The following is a 22,067-nucleotide window of genomic DNA, read 5'->3' as shown; positions in this document are numbered from 1 at the left end:
TTGAGACGCCACCAGTCACACTTAGATCTCTGCATGCAATCATCAGTCAACTGTGGCAGCATGTGAGAGCACCCTGCTACTTTGTTTGAATTTCAATGACCAGCCAGCAAGAGATTTAGCTTGAAACTTATCAGGAAATGCCACATTTATCCATTACACCAACTCAGTCTGAATATGCTCATACACCCTTACATGAACAGCACAACTCTGGGGTACCAGCTGCATCTTATCCCTGCATTACAGGTGAAGGAGAGGGGCAAAAAAAAGAACCTTTCAGCATACTGGAAATTCAGAGTTGGGATGCTACTTTATTACATCTCCCATTATTAATCCGTCATATACTGCACATTTTTTCTTGGCTGGATTTGGTCTTTGCAAAAAGTTCCAGTACCTGCTTTGATGAAACTGTTTCAATAAGTGTTACATCTAAAGATATTTGTCCTAATACATTTAGCTATTTACCATGTACCAACTTTATCATCAAGATAGAGCCTTTTGGTCCATGGGTGAATGTGCATTTCTCTATCTGTTCTGATTCTAACGCTTTCTCTCAGACACACTCACACAGAAATGCTTTCACGCCAGCATGAACAGCCCTGACATAAGCCATGTTCTCTGGATCATTAGCCTCATGTATGCTGTAGATCTCACGGTGCACTGAGCCAGGGTCAAGTGCAGCCACTCAGTCTGTGCGTGTGTGTGTGTGTGTGTGTGTGTGTCTGTCTGTCCTTCTGTACGACTTCTTGTTTATGTCTACATTTTCTGTCTCTCTGTCCATCTAGCTGACCTGCAGATAAAAGCAAACTTCTTACACTTTATCTCCCTTTGATGCTTCTACAGTAGCTGTTATCACAGAGTGCTCTGTTTGTGTGTGTGTGTATGTGCTGTGTATAGTGTGTGTTGTGTCAGCATCGGCTCACAGCGCACACAGTGTGCATGGCAACAGAAAATGTCGATCCCCGTGTATTTTCTGCTTGCTCCATAAGTTCCTTAATACAGCATCAATGGATTCACAATTAATCTCCAGCTCTCGGTCCCTGCTTCACTGTGCTCTTTCACCTTCACTCACTCTGCCTCACACACACACAGACACACACATTATGCCCCTCATACCTATATTTCACTCACTGTCTATTAGGGGAGAGAGCAAAATTCTGCCACTCAAGAGCAGCTACAAGGATCAAATTGATGTTGTGTGTAGGTATGTGCGTGGTTAGTGGATAAGAGTGTGACTATAGATGTGGGATTACTGTATGTGAGCGAGAGAGGGGGAGAGTGAGAGAGAAAGATTAATAAGATTACCAAGATATCTTTATAGTCTCTGTGCTACTGTGGTGCCATCTACTGGTGGGAAAGCACTACAGCCTTGACTTAATTATACAGCAAGCAGTAGAGCTGTCTGAGCTGATACACATTTGTATTCAGATAGGGCATTCAACGAATGCAACATTTAAAAAGATGAAATGGGAATGTAATAGATTAAAAAAAAACATTTAATATAGTGACAAACATCATAAAACATTTCAAATAGGAAATGCTGAAATTGCTAAAATTGTGTTTAACATTTAGCATATTGAATAAGATGACAAGAGATTTATAGTGAATGTACATTATACAGAGAACATAAGACAGCACTGTACAACCTGTAGAGTATAGCAGCTTGCAGCATCTTTCAGTACACACACGCACGCACGCACGCACACACAAACATACACACAGAAACATTTTCTCACTCTTACAAACATAATGCAGTTATAATATAAAGCCATTTCAATCATTTACACTGCTGAAAGAGATGTGTTAATTTGTTTCAAGGGCCATTCAGTCATCTCAGTGAAACATCCATTACAGACAATGCAGTTACAAAGACTATCTCTTCTTCTCCATGACAAAGTTTGAAGTGACAGACTTTGTGACGTTAATATCCAGAGTGGATTGGATTTGGTGGTCTGCCAGCGTCTGAGTGTGGGGAGAGGATAATTCATTCAGCTCTAGCTCAAACACACACACACACACACACACACACACACACACACACACACACACACACACACACACACACACACACACACTGTCTTTCCTTCTGCAGTTTTCTTTTTGCATACCGACACTGCTGCAGAAGAAAAAAAAACGAACAGATGCACATGCACGATGAATTAACATAGGTTAAAGGAAATATTAGATTCCATAAGAGAGTTTGTGTGTACACATGAACGTTACATTTTCTGCTTTTTTCAAAACCTATAAAGGCTGACCAGACATACATTCCTTTCATCTACACAGAATGCAAAAAGCATGTTCATATATACAGTCAGTGGCTTTGTGATAAAATTAAAAATATTATAAATTGAGTTTATTTGGGCTTTTCCATACAGCTGACTGAAAACTGAAATTTAGATAGCACATTTATCTGTCTACCACAACATTCATTTCTCTTATTATAGGTCTATAAGACCCAAATCACCTTTAGAGTGTCACAAATACACTCATTAAAATACTATGTACAGTAAGGACCACTTTATTTAAGCCCCTGGAGATGCTTGGCAAGAGTGCCCTTAACATTGCCTTACCACTGGATAGTTTTTTAAGTGGCCCATTGATGTACTCTACAGAGGGAGTTGCTGAACCACTGCTCTTTGGTGTTTAAAACATTCAAGTAATGCCAGGAATCAAGAGTATTCACATGCACACATACCACTGTGGTGGATTTGCTACCACAATAAAACCGTTAAAAATGGATGAAACTAAATGTTTATTTGCCTGATCTGCTCCCAACTCAATCAGAAATGTCCTTCTTTGTCACAAGATATGAACAGTATCAATTTTTTACTCTTCATAATTAGCATCAATGACTCTTCATCAGAATCAGTATGAGATCGGATTATGATGTGTTCAGTGTTTCCCATCCATTCATCTATTAGGAGTGCATCCTCAGATCAGATTCTCATTGATTTGTGGGCTACGTAGATATGAACCAGGTGTCCTGAGTGCACCGCAGGATTTATAGAAGTAGAGGCTCAAGGTTTGATTTAGTTCCCTGGTTCTGTTTTATTCCCAAATGAGTCTCTAGATGATCTCAGGGTTGGGGTAATATCTGAAGACCTTGTAGATCCACTGCGTGTAGAAGGGCACATTGATGAAGATGCCAGGCTGGTTTGCTCGAGCACACCCTCTGCCATGGACACTTACTCCTACAATAACCTTGATCTCACCATCTTGACACACAAGAGGGCCGCCATAATCCCTCTGCAAAAGAAGAAACAGATAGCACATTTTTCTACGTCACTTGTTGAGAAATGCCTATCATCACTGTTTGCGTTTATGACAGGGTTAAATGAAAGCAAAGTGCATTTTCATGTTCTCAGTGACAGGCAACATCACCAGTATTTGTGAACATGGACAGCTCTCTTCCATTGCTAGAAACCACAAAACCAAGGCTTTGATCACTGATGAAATTTAGTGCAACAGTCTCCAGCTGCTCTATTTACAACAAACTGAATACTAAGCCTACAGATTCAGAGAACATTTGTTTGAGATTTAGATCAAACTGAGCTTTGAAAGCTCTGCATTTGGAACAAGGAGCAAATACTCTCATAAATTCACACTGAGAACAATTATTTTACCCAAAGGTCTAAAGGCCTGTTCTTGTTTACCAACAGGACTGAGCACACCATGCAAATTCTAGTGTGGAGTTTTTCATCAGATTATTGAAACAGTGTTTTGGCCTCATATGTAAATAGTGAAACACCTCTCTAAGAAAAGAATAGAAACAAGTAACAGTTTACCTCACACACTCCCTCATTCCTCTTGCCACCTGCACAAATCTTGGTGTTGGTGATGTGGAGGTTTCCTCTGTGCATCTCTCTGCACCTCTCATTATTTACAATAGGCAGGTCAACCGCCTTTAATAAGTCATCATGGCCAGTGCCTGAAAAGAGTTAAAACTTGCAATGGTTGTTCTGTTGTAGCATACACTCTACAAAGGCCAACATTGTACCACATAACTCTTGCGTTTTTGGCATGATGCTGTAGTAATAAATATATTATAGTGCAATATCATATTTAGGACTGAATGTTTTTCACAGGAATCGTGGTACATTTTTCCTTTATTAAAAATATCAATCTTCCATGATCCCGTCTGTATAAAGCCACACAGTAAACATGCAATATATTGCAAATCTTGGTGACCTGGGAAGTATGCATATATACAATAGTTATAGTGAGTATAGAATATCATTACCTTTCGTTTCTCCCCATCCATACATTTTACACAGTCTTCCTTCTGGGATGGAGCACCCATCCACGGGTAGCTGAATTGTATGAACGTTGTCTGCAGGGAGGGCAGGCCTGGACGTATTTAATGAACACAGAAAATACAATGCATGATTAACATCACACATACACACACACACAAGTATATATTAAATGTTTAAGATTACTTTCCAGGTACTCACTTAGACAGCCTTATGAGTGCTAAACTGGAGCCCTCTGGACCACATATCACATGAGTTATGCTGACTTCCTGTCTCATGGAAGAGTTGGGAGAACCCTCTTGAATATCTGAGACGCCCAGCCACACCCGATACTCACTGAGGTCAGGAACACTGGGGAGGCACAAGACAGATTTAGCACTTGATAAACATTTATTACTCCCTACAAGCTCAGACTGATCTGGATGGACAGTAGCAACTGAAGTGAGTCAGTTAAGAACCTATGCTTGAATATAGAGAACTGAACAAATAAATCATTGTGTTTAATACACACAGGGATAAAAAAGAGAAATGCACTGACAGTTAAAGGTTAATGTGAAAGCAAAAGAAATGACATTAACAGCCGAGCAGCGAACTTACCATGAGGAGAAGCACTGTCTGTCAGTGAGTACCCACTCGTCTCGTATTAACGAACCCCCACACCAGTGCGTCCCCCTGAAAAGAGCACAATACGCAAACAGCACATCAAGGACAAATGACAAATGAAAGACCTCAGAAGCTGTCTAACACCGCACAAATTAATACTGTCATTATAAAAAACAAACCAAAAAAAAGAAACTGTATGTTTGAAATCTATGGAAATCCAGTTGTTCCTCAAATATGTGAAATTTGAGCAGAGGTACGTACAGTAGTACTATTATACACTGCAATCTAAGTCTCTGGACAAACTTTCCAGAGATAGTGGTGTAGGACTGACAGTGTATGCTGTCATGTATACCGATTTCAACGTAGACGTAAGCAGAATTCTGTCTTGAAGAGTTGTTTCGGTGCATTGTTTGGAGTAAAATAAGTTTTATAAAGTTATGTCTAAACTAACTATAATTGATACAGTGAATAGTAGCCCTGCACATCTCAAAATTGCCCTTTGCGATAAACAGTTGGCTTCTCACCAATGGGAAAGTTCTATTTCTTTACGAAGCTCCTGATGAATCAGAAATATTTGACATCCCCCTGAGTATCGTGAAACAGCATTTGAACCCGCTACTCAAAACAAAACTGAAAACAAAACCAAAAAAATCCAATAAAATATTCATGAATTCACAGGTTGGTCTGCTCTCCTTCAGCGGTAGAAGAAAATGTGTAGAATATTAAAGCACTGATGTACCCTTTTTGTATGCTGACCATCCAGCTGCCATCTGATACCACTGGATCTCCTCCCACAATCCTGGTTTTCTTATGGACAAAACACGCCACAGATGACAGCTCACCTGGAAAAGCAGAAACACACACACATATTTCAATATATTACATATCATGTAATACATATTGAATTGAAGACATAAATATACATTTACACACCTGGACATACTGCAATTAATGGTGACATATTGTTTACACAGTCACAATAGAGGAAGCACTTAAGCTGCCTATGATCTGCTATAATCATCATCATATATATATAAAATCTAACCACGTAATACTGATGAGGCCATTAATTAAGGTAATTAATATATACGTTCATATATCACATGGCTGTAATTTGAACTCTATATGTCAAGAGACTGAGAGCTTCTTCCATGCAGAGGAATGAGCCACATACGCCATCACATTCACACATACACAGAAACAGATGGCACCATGGCAAAATAATGCCCTGTACCATAATAGCTGGACATAAAAAGGACTCAGTCAGGTTCTGAAAACACCACTACTTGCCTTGAAGGCTATCAAATAAAGATCAGCAGCTGAGCCACTCTCAAACACAGATAGACAGATGAGATGACAGAGACACTCACCCAGTGGAATAGTGTTTTGTGAAGCATCACCTGCAGAGAGCAAAGGAGACAAACAAGGAATCAGGAGTATTAACTGATACAAGATAAGACACGACCTCGCACAGGGGTGTAAATTTCATACAGCCACGGCTGTCAGGGCTGTCATGTCATGATCATTTTATTCACAACTGGAGGACTCTGATTGAATGTGACAAGTTTCAAAGGACCATATTGTGTCTTTGCAAGTTCTATATCTTTTAGATTCAGATTTTTCAATGCACTTTTTGTATAGTTCCAGTATAGCAACAGGCTTCCGCTCTCTCTCATAACCTGCTTATGTTGTGTGATCTATCACAATGAACACCAACTTTAATTAGTTGTCCACGTACATTATGCTTGCATGTTAATGCATTTTACACGACTGCCCTATTATCTCAAAACATTGATGGAAAGACACGGTAATAGACGAAATGCAGTAGTCTTTCTAAAACACAGTATTTTTGGAAAATGATTAGCTGTAATGTTAAGTATAAGTAATGTGAAGTAAATAGGCTAAAACATGCAAAATGACTTGTATGGTCCTTTAACAGTGGTATAAAAAATAGATTTTCATTGGCTTGAAGAACCATGGATACCTATGTAATTTTCAAATATACACAATGCCACCAACACAGAATCATGATCGAAGACACAGGCCAACACACAGATGTTCACACGCACACACACGCACATACACACACACACACACACGCACACGCACACGCACACGCACACACACACACACACACACACACAGAGTTATGATGCCTCTGGCTCTTGGTCCATGTGGGAATAGTTAGAAGAAGCCCTCCCTTGTCTTCCGGACAAGTTGTGAATCTCGTCTGACACACAATGATCTACAAGTGTAGACAGATCTACGCACTGCAAACAAAGTCTTTGTGTGTGTGTGTGTGTGTCAGTGAGACACACCAGCAGACAGAGTGCAAACAAATCTACACTAGTTATTTCTTGGACCAAGAAATACGACAAACTTTCACTTACACAGTCACACATTGTTTTCCTTACTTGTGCATGCATCTCTGTGTACGATTGCATGCGTTTATGAACGTATTGCATCTGCACACTTCCATTCACTCACATGGTTTTACATGGCAGTAGTCCCAGGGAATGGCAGAGTTGTTGGTGTGACACCACGGACCATGTTTGTCTTTATCAGGGTTTCTGCAGTAGTTTCCCTCCAGGTCACTGGACAAACACATAAACACAAATGATCCAATAATTTATCTTTGAGCAACATTCAGTAAGCCCCAAAGACAATTTTCAAAACAAAGGAAAAGCAGACAATTTGCCAGAGATTTATAACTAGTAAAAGCTGAACAAATTTGGCCAGATAGGATCTGGACAGTCCAACTACACAGCTGTGTGGACTCGGCCTCTGCGGACAAGATAAGAAGGTGATCTGCAAAGGAATTACTCACAGAGACAGTATGCAACCACCTACACGCTCATACTTAATACAAGCTCATGCAGACATATCCCACACATGAGGATATTCTCATAAGAATCTTAAAACCACAAACAGAATTCTTTCCCACACTGAATTCTTGACTGGTAAGGTGGAGCACTGTGAGGGAAATAGGAGACACACACACACACACACACACACACACACACACACACACACATATTACATAAAAGAGAGAGGGATGCTGGGTACCAAATTATAGTGATTTCAAATCTGTATTTGTGTATGTTATAGTTCCAGCAGCTAGCTCTCACTGTGACTCCCTCACAGTGGCTTTTGACCCTTGGGCAGGAGCCAAGCGGTAGAGCTGATTGGCTTTGAAGTGTTCCTACAAAGGAGGGATTTGGGGTCAAAGGTGAGGAGTGAAGTGTATATCCCCCAGCCAAGTTATCACTGGGAGTCATTCCTGCTGAGTTAGGTCATCTTCAGGGAAACACTTCTTTAGCCATTAAGAGGTGCTGGAGAGGCTAGTCACGGCACCCGCAGGAGCCGTTTTCTCCTTTGAGAAACAAGAGGCCTGACTTGATCCGCTAACAACAATAAGACTTAACTAGAGGTCAGTAATAGGTCGCTTCTCCGCACTAACCACCCCGTCTCAGGTTCACACACATGGTTCTTGAAAACGCAGATTCATTCCCCCTGCACGCTGAGGCTATCATGCATAAGCTTGTATCTTAAGGAGGTAATTTCTCGAGCGTTCTTTCTTCTGTGGAAACACATGAAATTAGCACATTTTCTGTCAGTGGCTTCCTTTGAGCTCTCTGATTAGTTACATGTACTAGAGCTGTGTGACATCTTGATCTCTATTTTAGGCAGAGGCTGCGGTTTATTGATGGCGCACATCTGTTTTGTACACCATAGTGGAGTTCGTGAAAGTTATTAGGTTAGAAAGTAGCAGGGATCCAGTCGGCTGACCTGTTGCCGTGGTCTCTCCAGGGAGCGCAGGGTAGGTTTGATCTAGTCCTTGACTGCTCTCCTTGGTAATCCTGTCCAAAGCCTTCATAGCAGCCTGTATTTGGACATAAAGGGAAAATAAAATGTGATAGACATTCTAGACATATACTTCAGGTCTGTATGAACAAACAGCTTTGAACAAAACACATGCAATACTCAGTACCCAATACTACAAAGCTCTATAAACCTCATCACAATAGTTGTTGTGCATTCTTTGACATAAAAACTGAGAACTAGTCAGTTTTATACAGAATAATAAAAACCGAGTTTCTGAGCTTTTGTGGTTGTCACTGGATCTAGAATATGCAGAGCTGGGAACACAAATAAGTCGTCCACAACGATGCCTTAGAAAAACCCAGGTCATAAAAAAGGTCTTGAAGCTGTCTGACACCCTGCATCTCATTTATATGTGGGAACGTATTCAACCCCTGAGGGAAGACCACAGCGCAACCTCAGTAATCCCAATGCACGGCCACGCAATCTTTAAGATATATTCCTATGATCCCTTGGGAAATTTGAATTTGTGTAGTCAGCCATAGATCTACATCTTTTGATTCCAAATCTCTTCCTAGAAAGAATCCCATCCAGCTCTAATCCTTCAACTCCATCTTTTACTGTCCAGTGAGACCTGACAATCCTGAGCTGCTGTCAGAATTTGTTTATATGAGGTTTGGTGGTCAGTCCTTCCCACAGCCCTATAGGGCTACGGTTCTCCTCCGGGACAGAGACAATGTGGTTACAAGCCAATATGTCTGGTTACTGGGTCTCATGTGAACTCCATAGTCCACAAAATATGAAAATACTGAATAGTCTCTCTGCTTTGGATGTAGAGAAAATCCGTTTTTCTCTTCCAAATAAAGCTGTTGAGTCTCTCACCACTGAGCCTGTTTTGGGTGCCGCATTGAGGGATGTTGGTGCAGAACATTGTGCGTACTCTTGGGTCTGTAGTGAAGCACCAGGGTAATTCTTGGCCATCTGGATTCCGACAGTAGTTTTCTCTCAGGTCTCTGGAAAACACAGAGAAAGTCACTCAGTAATCTGCTATAAGTGCATGCATGTGGGTGAGTGAGTGGATGCATGTCTTACGTGAGAGTCTGACTCACTTGCAGGGGTAGGCTTCAGGTATGAATGTGTGGTTATGGGGATACTGAGAGTCCCAGCGTTGGCAGGTGAGTCCGGTAGGCATCACATCTACTGTCCCCCTATAACCCTCTCCTCTGCCCTGGTAGCAATCAGTTGTTTCCATCACATTACTTTTAGAAGGTGTTTCTATGAAAGAGCAAAATATATTTATTTATTTTAGGGGTGGGTGAAGTTGATCAAGCTAACATCCCCAGCTTTTTCAAACAACGCAATCTTATACATGTTTTACAGGGTAATACAAAAAAGTAAAGTATAACTATTAAGACATTAGATTTTGCAGTGTTATAGTGAAGCGTGAAAGGTGTTTCAACACCACCTCCAAAACAAGCTAATTCATTTTCTCTTTTCTCAAAGACAACCACTCAACTGCTTTCGAAGCACATGTACAGAATCAAAACACCATTAAAAAACAGATTAAAGCATATACTATAAATGGTAGCAGACATTCAGGAAGACAATTCATGGTTACACCAACTGAGAAAACCTGAAAGGCATAGTTATTAGGTTATTAGGTTATTTTGATGTCTGGTTGTATGGGGTAATTTTCCATAGTCAGTCTAATACCAACAGTAGATGTTGGTCAGTGCTCCCCCAGTTTGAAGAAGAAGACTGGGATCCCACCACAGAAGCATGGCAGAGCTGTGGACAGGTTCAGCAGAAAAAAAAACTACTTGAGCCACATAAAAAAGGCCCACCATATAAAACATTATTATCCATTGGTCTAAGTATACCCTATATTAAGAATCTTATCACTGCTTTATCTTGCTGTCAGACAGCCTTTTTGGCACTAACTGTATAACTTTGTTTTATGGTGGGCTGTTTTATGTGGCTAAAATACAATTTTCTGACCCTGTCCACAGCTTCTGTGCCTGCCCTGTCTGCTTCTTCGAACTGGGGGTGCATTGACTGCACAAGTACCTCAAAGAACACCACTTAAAAATACCCAAACTATCCCTTTTAGCTGGGAATAACACTTTAAAATGATTAAAGTCTACAGAGACTATACTCCCTGCATTTAATGACTTTCTTTTTAAACATACACAAATTGAGCAAGTAAATCCAGGACAACACACTAAAGAACAGATAGCCATTTTGACATTTGACATCCATCAGATAATAATAACTAAATAGAAGGATGGAAAAGACCATCTTTGATCCAAGTCTTATTTGGTTGAAACAGTGGATGGAGAGATGTGAGGGGGAAAAGGATTTTGATGTGCAGAGAGACTTGGAAATAAGTGAACTTCATAGGAACTTTGGCACTGCACTGAAACCTAGATGGGCCGCGTTATAGATTATCTAATAGGACTCTGACATGCATGGCACACCACACGTTTTTCCATTTACCTCTCCTCCTATTACTATTTCTTCCACTAGTAGAGGTCCCGATTCTACTTGTATTACACTTGCAAACCAGGATTTTATTTCTGAATAGTCAGCAGGAAATTGTTCAGATTGTAACAGACCAAAACATAATCAAATCAGTTAGTCCATAAAATATTCACACCCTTAGGTTTTAAATTGTTTGAATGTGAGTTGCAAATGTTTTCCTTTTTATGGTTATAATCAGGTTGTTGTAGTACATGTACAAACATTTATAAACAACATTGATCAGTAGGTGATTTAGCACTGAGGAGTAATCAGTGTGACATTGCATTTTGTTTGATGAATAGCTAAACAGCCACAATGTTTTGGCCACCTGCTCTCTACTGAATAGCTCACTCTACAGGCTTAGAAAACCCATGTTGATATCGCCAAAGTTTGAAAAACAAGGGCTCTATTTCATTCTAGAAAGGCCGTTCATTAGGCACGAGTTACAGTGAGTTATGCATGATTTTTTTTCAACAATATGCAGGGCTGCAATCTTCAAGACTCTAAAACAGTTCATACAGTATATCTAAAAATAGATATTAACTAGTCGTGACAGTAAACAAACGAGCCGGCTTTGACAAAAGAACACTTTGTCTCTCTCTGTCTCTTGCTCGCCCCTTTCTGCCTTGTTTTGATTAAGAGTAACTGGGTCGTAAACTTGGTCTGTTCCCAACAAACTCCCATATCAGAAAGAGTGAGAGCTAGAGAGAAAGAGAGAGAAAGTGCAATTTTTAGAGGGGGAAAAAGCAGGGGGGAACAGTGAATCACTGGGTCCACATGGAGGAGTGCCATCTAGTAAACATGGTGCCAGGACTGCTGATGATTCTAGCAGGCAAACAGGCCAGTCAAAGACTCAGGAGAGAGAGGGTGAGCCCAACAATAACACCAGTGCACACTCTGTTTTATGTTCTTAATGACCACAGCAGCCTTGTCCCTGACTATAGGTCAGCTACAGTATCTGCTGGTTTGAAGTGTAAAGACACACAGAACACAAAGCTAGACATGACACCATGCACCTAGCTCTTACACATCAATGACACTGTTTACACAAAGTGTATGAGGTGTAAGGAAAGTGATCTGCTTGTAGCATGTGTGACCCTGATGTTGTGTCTGTATGTGGAACAGGAGGTTAATGTGGAGCAGTAACTGAGCCCTGTGCAGTTTGATCACCACGCATAAGAGTTGGCATAGAACAATAAACAGCAGGCCAGTGGCGCGGAGGAAAAGCAAACATTCTGTCTATTAGAGAAGACATACCAGTGAGGCTAACCTCTGTGTGTGTGTGTGTGTGTGTGTGTGTGTGTGTGTGTGTCTATTTAATAGTATCAGCCAATGAGAGGGAGAGGAGTGGTGAAATTAAAGGTACAGGAAATGTAGGTAAATTCTGGTGCAGTCACACTTCATGTGCCAGGACAGAACACAAACACACCCACCTAACACACATGACTAAATGCTAATGCATTCAACCACAAACATGCTCACATGCTCACATGCTTACCACAAACTTTGATGTTGCAGTACTCCCAGGGTGTGTTTGGGTCCGTGGTGAAGCACCAGGGTCTGTGGCGTCCGTCTGGGTTTCTACAATAGTTATCATCCAGGCCCTTGTCAGGGTACCTAATACAAAACAGGCAACCTTAGTGTAGAGACAAAGGCTATAAGAGTGAAATATCATAGCATAACTAAACTATCACAGTCTTTCATGACCTGTGGTACAACTTTCTAACTTGAAGTTAAGTCACAGTGGCACAAAACACAGATTGTCACGACATCATGCTTAAAGCCCAGAGGTACCAGGGAAGAGAATCGTGTTTCCATTTTCCTCCTGAAACCCGAGGAATACAGAGCAGAAATGGAGATTCACCATCACATGCATTAATAACTGGATTGGTGCAAGGACTCCATCTGTGAATCTGATTAGAGCTCAGGGGAGTGAGGAAGATAATAGGCTACACCACTACAGGTGTTCTACAGTAAGTCATCCCAAAGTCCCTCATCCCTCCGGGCCTCTAGCTTCCAGGCGTGCAGTATCAGGCTGTGGGACCCTCTCTCATTACATTAGTGCTATGAGCAATCTGGGACCTCATTTACACAAACACTGGGATAATTAAGGATGTGTTAACGAGTCCCCACTAATCCAGACCACCTGCCATCCGACTAACTGGAACAATTTCCTGACACACACACACACACACATAAACAAAGATCATGTACTGTAAGGAATACTAATGAAGACTATAATATAAGGCCTTCCTAAAATAGGTATAAGCTTATTGGACACGGGTTTGCTTTATAACACACTCAGAAGTTAAAGAAATTTAGGCCAATTAAGTCAGAATGAACAGTTTTCCCAGCACAGTGCTGCTAAAAACACACAATTACACATTGGATTCTGATAAAATTCCTTCAGGGAAAAGGTTCACAGGCCAACTCCAGATCACTTCAACTCCAGAGTTAGTCACAACAAATTACTTTATGAACTTATTATTACATGAAGTATTCTGCTTGCCTGCATGCTTTTTGCTATTAAATTATATGTAGCTTATCCATGTGTGTGGCCTTAAGTGTTGAGGCCCTAAGTGATTCTGAGTGATGCAGATGCTTATGCCTTAATGTGTGTGTATGTGTGTGTTAGTGTGTTACCTCTTGGGGTGGTACAGGTGTTTGTGTGGTCCATCCAGGTCCCAACGCTGGCATTCCTTTCCACTTTCTGTGTGGTCCATGGGTCCTCTGTAATCTTCCCCATTACAGTTGATACACTCAACTATGCAGGGGTGACACATCCACACATAGACACACACATCCACAAACACACACAGAGCAACAGCTTAGAGAAATACACAATCAAACCATCGAAAATTCAGTATCCTCTCTCTTCAGTGGCTAATGGAGACACTTAACGACAAACAACAAAAAACAAGAACCAACCAAATGATTGAGAGCACTGAATAAATATAAATTATTATACTTTTTAGTAGTACAGTTATGGGTTGACAAAGTAACAAACTTGAACATAGTGGATCGTCCTCTTTGACACATTTTAGGCCATGATTTTCCAACCCAGAGTGGTTATGCAACATTTTGAAATGAAACTCTTCATAAATACTTCAATCTCCCTAAAGTTCAGAAATTCTATAAATTATCCTAATGTATGGAAGCATACACTAACGAAGGCAAGAGTCTCTTTGATGTCGAGACGGCAACCGTTTGTTGCATGGTGAGTAGTCCACGCTGTCTAGTGTAAACAACAGAGAACATGCAGATTAGAAACAGATGTTTATGAGTCCAATGCTGTCATGACAGAGCACATTTAAGACCCTGGCTGCATGTGTAAGGGTGTTTGCGCACGCCATACTTGTGTGTCTCTGTGTATGTTTCCTATTAGGACCAGCTAATTTTTGGACAAACCCTCCCAGTCATTTTCTTCTGAATGAACACAGGCGTTCGATCAAAATAAAAAGTCATTATCTCTGTTGTACAGTTTGTTATGACCCAGTGGGACACCATATGTAAGCTGGAGAGCAAGAAGGATTCCCATCCTGTCTTATCGAACCGCAGCCTGGTTCCTCATTAACGTGATCCAGTGTCATACATGCAGAGGGAACCACCCCTCTGACAGCATGAATCCCCAGGGATTAGATAGCAGAGGTCATTATCAGCCCCTTCTTCACAAAGACAGTGTCCGAGTAATATTGTGTGATATAACATAGAGGCTGAAACACCAAAACTGGATATCAAAACTGGATAAATGTAAATAAATCCATAACTCAACCTCAACAGTTTCCTTCTGTGTGTGCCACAGGATTGGATAACATAACCATTTATCTATAGGAGAAGACAAGGAATTAATATCCTCTAACATTCCAACTCCAGCCTCTTTAGGTTGAAACCATTTGCAAAAGCTGAACCCGATGGAATGAGAGAGGACAGCATAATCTGAACCACACACCTGGAAACAGCTGCAGCTGGCCTCAGCAAATAAAGAAAACCTGTGACCCGCACATATATACACAGATGTAGGTTGAAGCACAGTTAGAGACAGTTTTGCTTAGTGCAAGGCACCGTGTGATTGCCTAATTTGTTGCAGCTCATGACAGACTATCGAGCCTCAATTGGCGAGGCAATTTGCAACGTGAAATGGGCATTATTTTAAGATGAATGTCTGCTCAGATGAATACAAAACATTGAGTGTGTGTGTGTCTGTGAGAGTCTGTGTGTGTAGCCTACCCTGTGAGCACTGTGGTATGCCGCACTCCTGGTGTCTGAGGTGTGGCCGGGGGTCAGTGGTAAAGCACCACGGGCCAACGGTGGAGTTGTCTGGGTTGCGACAGTAATTTTCTCTAAGGTCCTTCTTCCTGAACCTCTTGGACATGAATCTGTCAGGAGCAAAGCCACAGTTACACAAACACAGACACATGTATCAAGACCAGTTGTTAAATATTTCAGCTAGCAAAAAAAAAAAAAAAAGAAAAATTCTCTAATTCTCTATGCTAAAACCTGCCTCTTAACAACTAACAAGTGTAAAAGTAACTGATGGATCACTGCCTCTTAACAACTAACAAGTGTAAAAGTAACTGATGGATCAAATCCTTTGATGACATGATGTTATTAATGTGCAAAAACACATTAATATGCAGGAGCAATGTTGTTTTTCCATGAGGCTGGTTCTGAATGTAGTGTAAACACACTGACAAATGAGTCATATCTTCTACATCAGGCAAGCACATGGTTGTGGTCACCAGTTGCGTTGATGGACCTAGCGTGGTCTTTGAGTCAAGCTGTGTTTTTCCACATAATGACAAAAAGCTAAAGTTCTTTAGTCTTTCAGTGGAGAGGGTAATGACAGGTACAGACATGAGAAGGCCTTTTCAGGCCAATCAAAAAGAGGAAAAACCCTTCACTGACAAAAATGCAATTTGTTCTTGTGTGTGTGTGTGTGTGCATGTGTCCCAGTTTCCCATGCCTGTAGGTCGACTGATAAAACATACAAAGCGCCTGGGTTTAATTACCTGATCTACAGGGACATTAAGAGCAGTCTGATAAAGCAGGTTCAGTGGACGTACAAATGTACACTGCCCTCTTTGATTCATCTGGTGCAGCGACAGCTCACTACAAAGCCTTTCAAAGTCATTTAATACCTCTGAGTAAAGGGGAGTAGAGAATGAATGAGGCAGCTAAGGTTAGAATATAATAACGGTCTAAGATGAGATGTCATGTGTACGGTTTTCTAATGGTTATTAATGTCTATCAGATGATCAAGTTTGTCCTTATTTAAAAAATAAATAAAAATATTGCACTTCCTGATTACCAGAGATCGTTTGATGTATTTTGATGGCAATGGGTGAAAGATAATATACTGCCTTAATGAGATGTCATGTCATGTATTTTCTTATTAATACTATTCATTTGTGTCATATTATAATGACAGCAGACTACATTGTTAGACATGTTTTTGATAGGGATGAACGCTGCATTTTTGTTTTTAATCTCCACTTGATTGGCTTCTTTTTCTTTTTTCTTTTTCCACTGTATCCGAAAGTATGCCTGCACATTGAAAAATTAGCTTTATCTTGAAATTTAGGTAGGGGGTGTTCCTAGGGCTTACCCAAAGGCTCCATATTAGATATGATCATAATCCCAGGAAAACACACACATGCGCACACACGCACCTAGATAAACAGTAGAGCCACAGCAGGAAATGATCTGTGACTCTGTAAAGCGTTACAATGAGGTCAGTTCTGATGAATGACTGCTCCTGTGAGCCTAATCAACCCCTAATATATCATACTCATATACACATACACACAGGATAGCCCCTAGCTACTACCTAATTGTATCACAAACAGGCCAACAATAATAGTAAGAAGTAGCTTTAACACTGCTTTATTTGACTTTGTAATAATAAAATGTTTTTAAAAAGTACATCAGATTCTTACTTATGTTCATGAGGGATAGGAGAGGCCCAGGCCTGGCACAGGATCCCACTTACTGTCACTGACCTCCGCCCCCTGTAGCTCTGACCTGTACCTACAATGCACTCCCTAACATAGTCTGAAAGGGAAGCAGAGAGAGAGAGAGAGAGAGGGAATGAGGACAGACAGACACAGAGAGACAACATGACAGTAAAACAGAGTGAGTAAGAGGGATGAGCCAACAACCTGATCGCAGTATTGTGTACACACAGCCAGTATGGATGATGAAGAAAACAGACAGAAGGAGATGTTCAGCTATAATGCCAAGCTTAACAAGGCCACGACAATGCCAAAAACAGGATCTGTTTTTCTAATCTTCTGCAAAACATTTGGATCCAGTAAAATAGGCTATGCAGCTTGCATGTTCACTGTTGTGGTCATTCAGAGTCAAAAGTGGGATGGGGGTTTCCATCGTTTACACAAACACTGCTTAATGACAGAAAATGAACCATAATGTGCTGCGACACAATAAACACGACAATGGTCCTTGCCCTTTCCTTGTCTTTTCCCTTGAGGGATTACAAATGGGAATTTAGAAGTTGGAGTTATACAATTTTTCACTATACTGTATTTTAAAACAACTAAAGCAATGTTAGAAGTGAGCATGTAGAGACCTTTTTATCTTTTGGAAAAATGTGGTGACTGCAGGAGTCACTAAATTATATCAGCTAGTGGAGGGAAAAGGTGAAACAGTAGATGGCACCTTTCTTTTGATAAAGTTGGTAGTTGAAGTCCTGTTGACTCTGGACTCCTGGTGAGTTCCTGTCGAATGACAGCCATTGGCATTTCCTGTTTTTATGATCATAGAGGAACGCTCTGGAGAATAAGAGGGAAAGGAAAGGAGGGACAGAGAAGTACATAATGGTCAGTTTTCTTTAGCTTCTTTATGCAAAAGACACCACAGGGCAATACACACAAATATGCAAAACAGTTTGGAGCCTGCGAAACCAGACAGACAGCAATGCAGTATACCTCCAGGAAGCACAATAAAAGGAACTTGAGGAACCACCACTCTCTGTGGGAACAGCCAATCAAATGAAAGGAAAGTTAGTTTACCTGAAGCTAAAGCGAAGCAGACATACCTGCAGGTGAAGGGGAGTCTTCTGTTGCGGCTGCAGGCTCTGGCACACTTTGCCATGCTCACCTTCTTGCTTTTGGTCAGGTGGGAAGAATCAGGAGACCCGACCAGCAGTCGCATACCCTCAGTCTTCTGGTAGTCCTGGAGCGCATTTCTCCTGCCCTCTGATACAGAATTACATAACATGTTAATGACCACTCAGTTGTAGTTACGTTTACACAAGTTTAGCTGGCACTTATTGTAAATTAGAGACGTGCCTTGCTCCAGGCCATATTAGGCCATTTTCTAACAAGCTGTTGTTGGGGTCAAACCGGAGAGATCCTGGACCTTGTTTGCTCTGCCAGCACGAGGCCCATGGCCCTGATGACAATCTTGTATGCTTGTTTCATCTTTGCCGACTTTATGGTCTGTTTTTATTTATTTTACCTTTTATCTGTTTTCTTTTTAATATAACACTAGATGCTGTACAAGGTAAATTATCATTAGCATTGTTAAACATGCACACACACACACCAGCAAACCCTTGTCTGTCCTCTAAGAGACTGTGTCTGCTAATGAGCTCAGCTAGAACACTGGTCAACAGCATTACAATGTGTGAATTAGTCTTCTTTAACTGTCATTAATTTACAGCACCTAATAGGATGCACAGTCATTTATCAGTGCCCCCAATGAAACCCAGGCAGACACACAAACACAGAGACTCTATGTGCTATGTCTGGACGTTGCCTCAGCTGTTCTCTGCGAAATCAAAGAGCCAGTTAGACATTTATATGTAGACAGAAAACTCATGACACCTCCTCCCTTTTCCACCTCCTACCTGTTTCAACTCTCTGTCTATAAACCATCAACATGGGGTTAAAAAACAACACTTAATCACATGGTGTATCTGTTGGAAAGGTGCAAATGCTGCCTTGGAAGGAGGTATCATTTAAACAATTGGCTATCAGGATATGAGAATATTAGAACCAACCTGAAGATCGCAAAGGACCGGTTGCATCGTGTTTGTCCGAATCTCAACTTGAGCTCACCGGCGCGACAGTTTCTGTGTCTGAGTGACTTCGCGCAATGAGCCACAAAATCGCACCCTGTCCCGGATTACGGGATGACTAAAGCACTAATTTGATTTTAATATGGGTCAAATGATGTGTTGTATCTATTCACTTTATCTTAAGAGTGTAGTTGTCTCGTGATCCAGTCAGATAATCTACGTCTTAATGCGTCCCTCTGCGGTGTTATGCGCACTACTACATCAAGAGTTGAGAATAAAAGAGCCTCTGCTGGTTCATCAATTCAAAGCATCGTTTTTATCTGTCCATGTGCTGGTTATTTCTTCCATGAAAGATCAACTTAAGAAATGTCCTCATGGCTGTGGTCTGACACACACAAAAAAAAATCAAACTATCTTGTTGAATTAGATGCGAAAAATAAATCATTTTCTAAGAGTATCCAAATGTTCTCATTTAGCCACACTGTAAACACTAACACTGCAGAGGGATTGGCGCAATATTACAGCCAGCAGAAGATCAGAAAGTTCTATTATTAAAGCCTCTCTAACTCATGTTTGACAGCCTGTTTTGCACGGAGCGCAAACCGATGCGTTCAGCACAGCTCCAGCTCCACTGCTCCAAATGTCAGGGAGAGACCCGAGCAGTTCTTAATGGATTTTCGCCAAAAACTTACCAGAACAAGAGATGATGAAGAGTCCGAAAATGAGCTTGTAAATCCACATCGCGGCGTCACAAAACAACAGGTTCTGAAACAAATTTTGGAAAAAAAAAAAATTCTGTTTGTTGCGCTGTCGGACTGCAACCGGGAGATGTTGCTTTCACCACTGCACAGATGATGCGTCTCCTGTCTAAGTACTTCCTCGCCTCCCTCCCCTCCTCTCCCCTCCCCTCCCCTCCCTTCCTCCCTGTGCGTGTGTATGACTTTATCTCTCTCTCCCCCTCTCGCCTTTTCTTTCTCTCATTCTATTGTATTTCTCTATCCATCTGCACTTTCCAATTAAGCTTGTGTGTTGTTGTTGTTATTGTTATTGGCCTGGATGTCACATGCAATAGTGTTCAATATTAAATGAAAGATTATAAAATATATATGATCCTTCTTTCTTTGTCCAGCTTTATCCTCCCACATTTGCTTCCCATTCAAAACCTGTAGAAAACCTATAAAACATTACGCTTTACAAATATACAAGTGATAGGGCCTCTTTAGAATGTGACACAGTCTTAAAATGGTACTATATGAGATTATATAAAGCATCTGCACACTATGATCTATGCAGTATTTACTGGGGTAAGCCTTTGGTCAGCGACCATCTTCAAGAAGTTATTACCACAGAGACCCAATTAAGTTACATGTATCACAGATGCCCCTCTGACAGTCACACTATAAATCCCAATGGGAAGAAAATAGAATTTTTTTTGTTTTGTTTTGTTTTTATTGTGTCCACGCTGCACAGCCCACTCAATCATCACAACGAATCAGATATTGGCAGACACTTGTCAGCGGCTGGAAGCTCTGTGGGGATGTAAAATAAGGTGCAGGGGGAGGAGTGTGTGTGGTTGTTTATGCTACTCCCCCCCTGTGTCAGATAAGAAGTGAAGTTACTGGTGGGGGGTGGACGAGGACAAGACATCCCAATCCATCTCCTGAGTGTCATCTCTATTTCCAGCGATGACAGCACAAGATAGGAGACGTGACACTTTAGCTGGCCATGGCATTTTCTCTAAACATCCCTGATGTGGCAGTCACAGAGCAGTGCTCATGTCCTCCGATGACAGTCCAATGGGGTGCACAGTAAATAGAAATCACATTAGTACAGATCCAGAGTTACTTCATTGTGGGGATTCCCATGATGCAGGATTTTCTTGAGTATTTTCTTCAAACTCACATCATGTGCTCAGAACAAAACAGTGGACTAGATGGATAAATATGTAGGAAACAGACTCCATCTCTATCTTCTCCATGATTCAATGAGTAATGCTCCTGCGGCTTCCTGAGAGGACCACAGAGTCATTCGCAATAATAAACAATCAGCCATGAGTCAGATACTTTCACTGGAGCAGAGCACAAGACTCCTTGTTTCTCTTTTTCCGTTTTTTTTCCCTCCAACTTTCTTTTATGGTACACACACATGCAACGCGACCACATACAATCTCCTACAGGCAAACATGCATTCAGACTCCTTTTCTTCTGCCTTTCCACTTACATTCGCAAACATGCGTTCTCATACATAACGAGCAGCAGATGACTGGATAACCTTCACCAGTTTGAGATTGCAACAACAAAACTCTCATCGCCACAATCTCATTACTGACTCTACTAGCAAGAATCCAGTGGGTGTTTTCACTGCGTCTGAGAGAGCCATGGCTTCTGCTAGAGGATGGAAATTAAAGAGAGACCCAGTAGCCCACTGCTCGCACATACAGTATGAGTGCCGTCACCATTCAAGACTCCTCACATCTGTGGCTGGTTATTGCCAGAAACCTCATATCTCCATTCAGTAATGGAGTGAGGAAGTTCAGTGGGAGATGGAGATGATAATGGAGAATGAAGAAGCCGATACTGAGAGATCGGAGATGAAGAGCAATGTGAGAAAAATGGATTGACTGTAGCAGGAAGATACAATACAGACCAGTGTGCTCAAGCCTGGTCTCTCTGAGTGCATATTTGTGGAGTGTGTAGGATATTAATAGACTTCCTGCAGATTTGTTTGGAAGTTTTGTGTGCATTGTGTGAGTCATGTGTTGTATACCATTATTCTACTGTGCATGTGTGTATGTGCATGTCCATATGTGCAGGTTTTCATCTGCGGCAAAT

General features: G+C 41.2%; 1 protein-coding gene across 1 annotated transcript; it reads right to left on the bottom strand.

The window, feature by feature from the left end:
* Positions 1–1,505: 1,505 nt before the first annotated feature.
* Positions 1,506–20,130, bottom strand: hgfb (hepatocyte growth factor b). Its single transcript, XM_027273119.1, has 18 exons — positions 19,929–20,130; positions 18,253–18,412; positions 17,874–17,986; positions 17,135–17,249; positions 15,426–15,574; positions 13,842–13,962; positions 12,697–12,815; positions 9,788–9,953; positions 9,561–9,691; positions 8,646–8,739; positions 7,344–7,450; positions 6,227–6,256; positions 5,596–5,698; positions 4,851–4,925; positions 4,455–4,604; positions 4,241–4,347; positions 3,786–3,928; positions 1,506–3,246 (listed from the first exon to the last, which is right to left on the bottom strand). The coding sequence occupies exons 1-18, from the start codon at positions 19,975–19,977 to the stop codon at positions 3,067–3,069; spliced, it is 2,112 nt and encodes a 703-aa protein (XP_027128920.1). The 5' UTR covers positions 19,978–20,130; the 3' UTR covers positions 1,506–3,066.
* Between the last annotated feature and the right edge of the window lie 1,937 nt (positions 20,131–22,067).

Source organism: Larimichthys crocea, chromosome XXI (assembly GCF_000972845.2).
Source record: "Larimichthys crocea isolate SSNF chromosome XXI, L_crocea_2.0, whole genome shotgun sequence".
NCBI classification, from domain to species: Eukaryota; Metazoa; Chordata; class Actinopteri; family Sciaenidae; genus Larimichthys; species Larimichthys crocea.
This window is presented reverse-complemented; position numbering and strand designations above follow the sequence as displayed.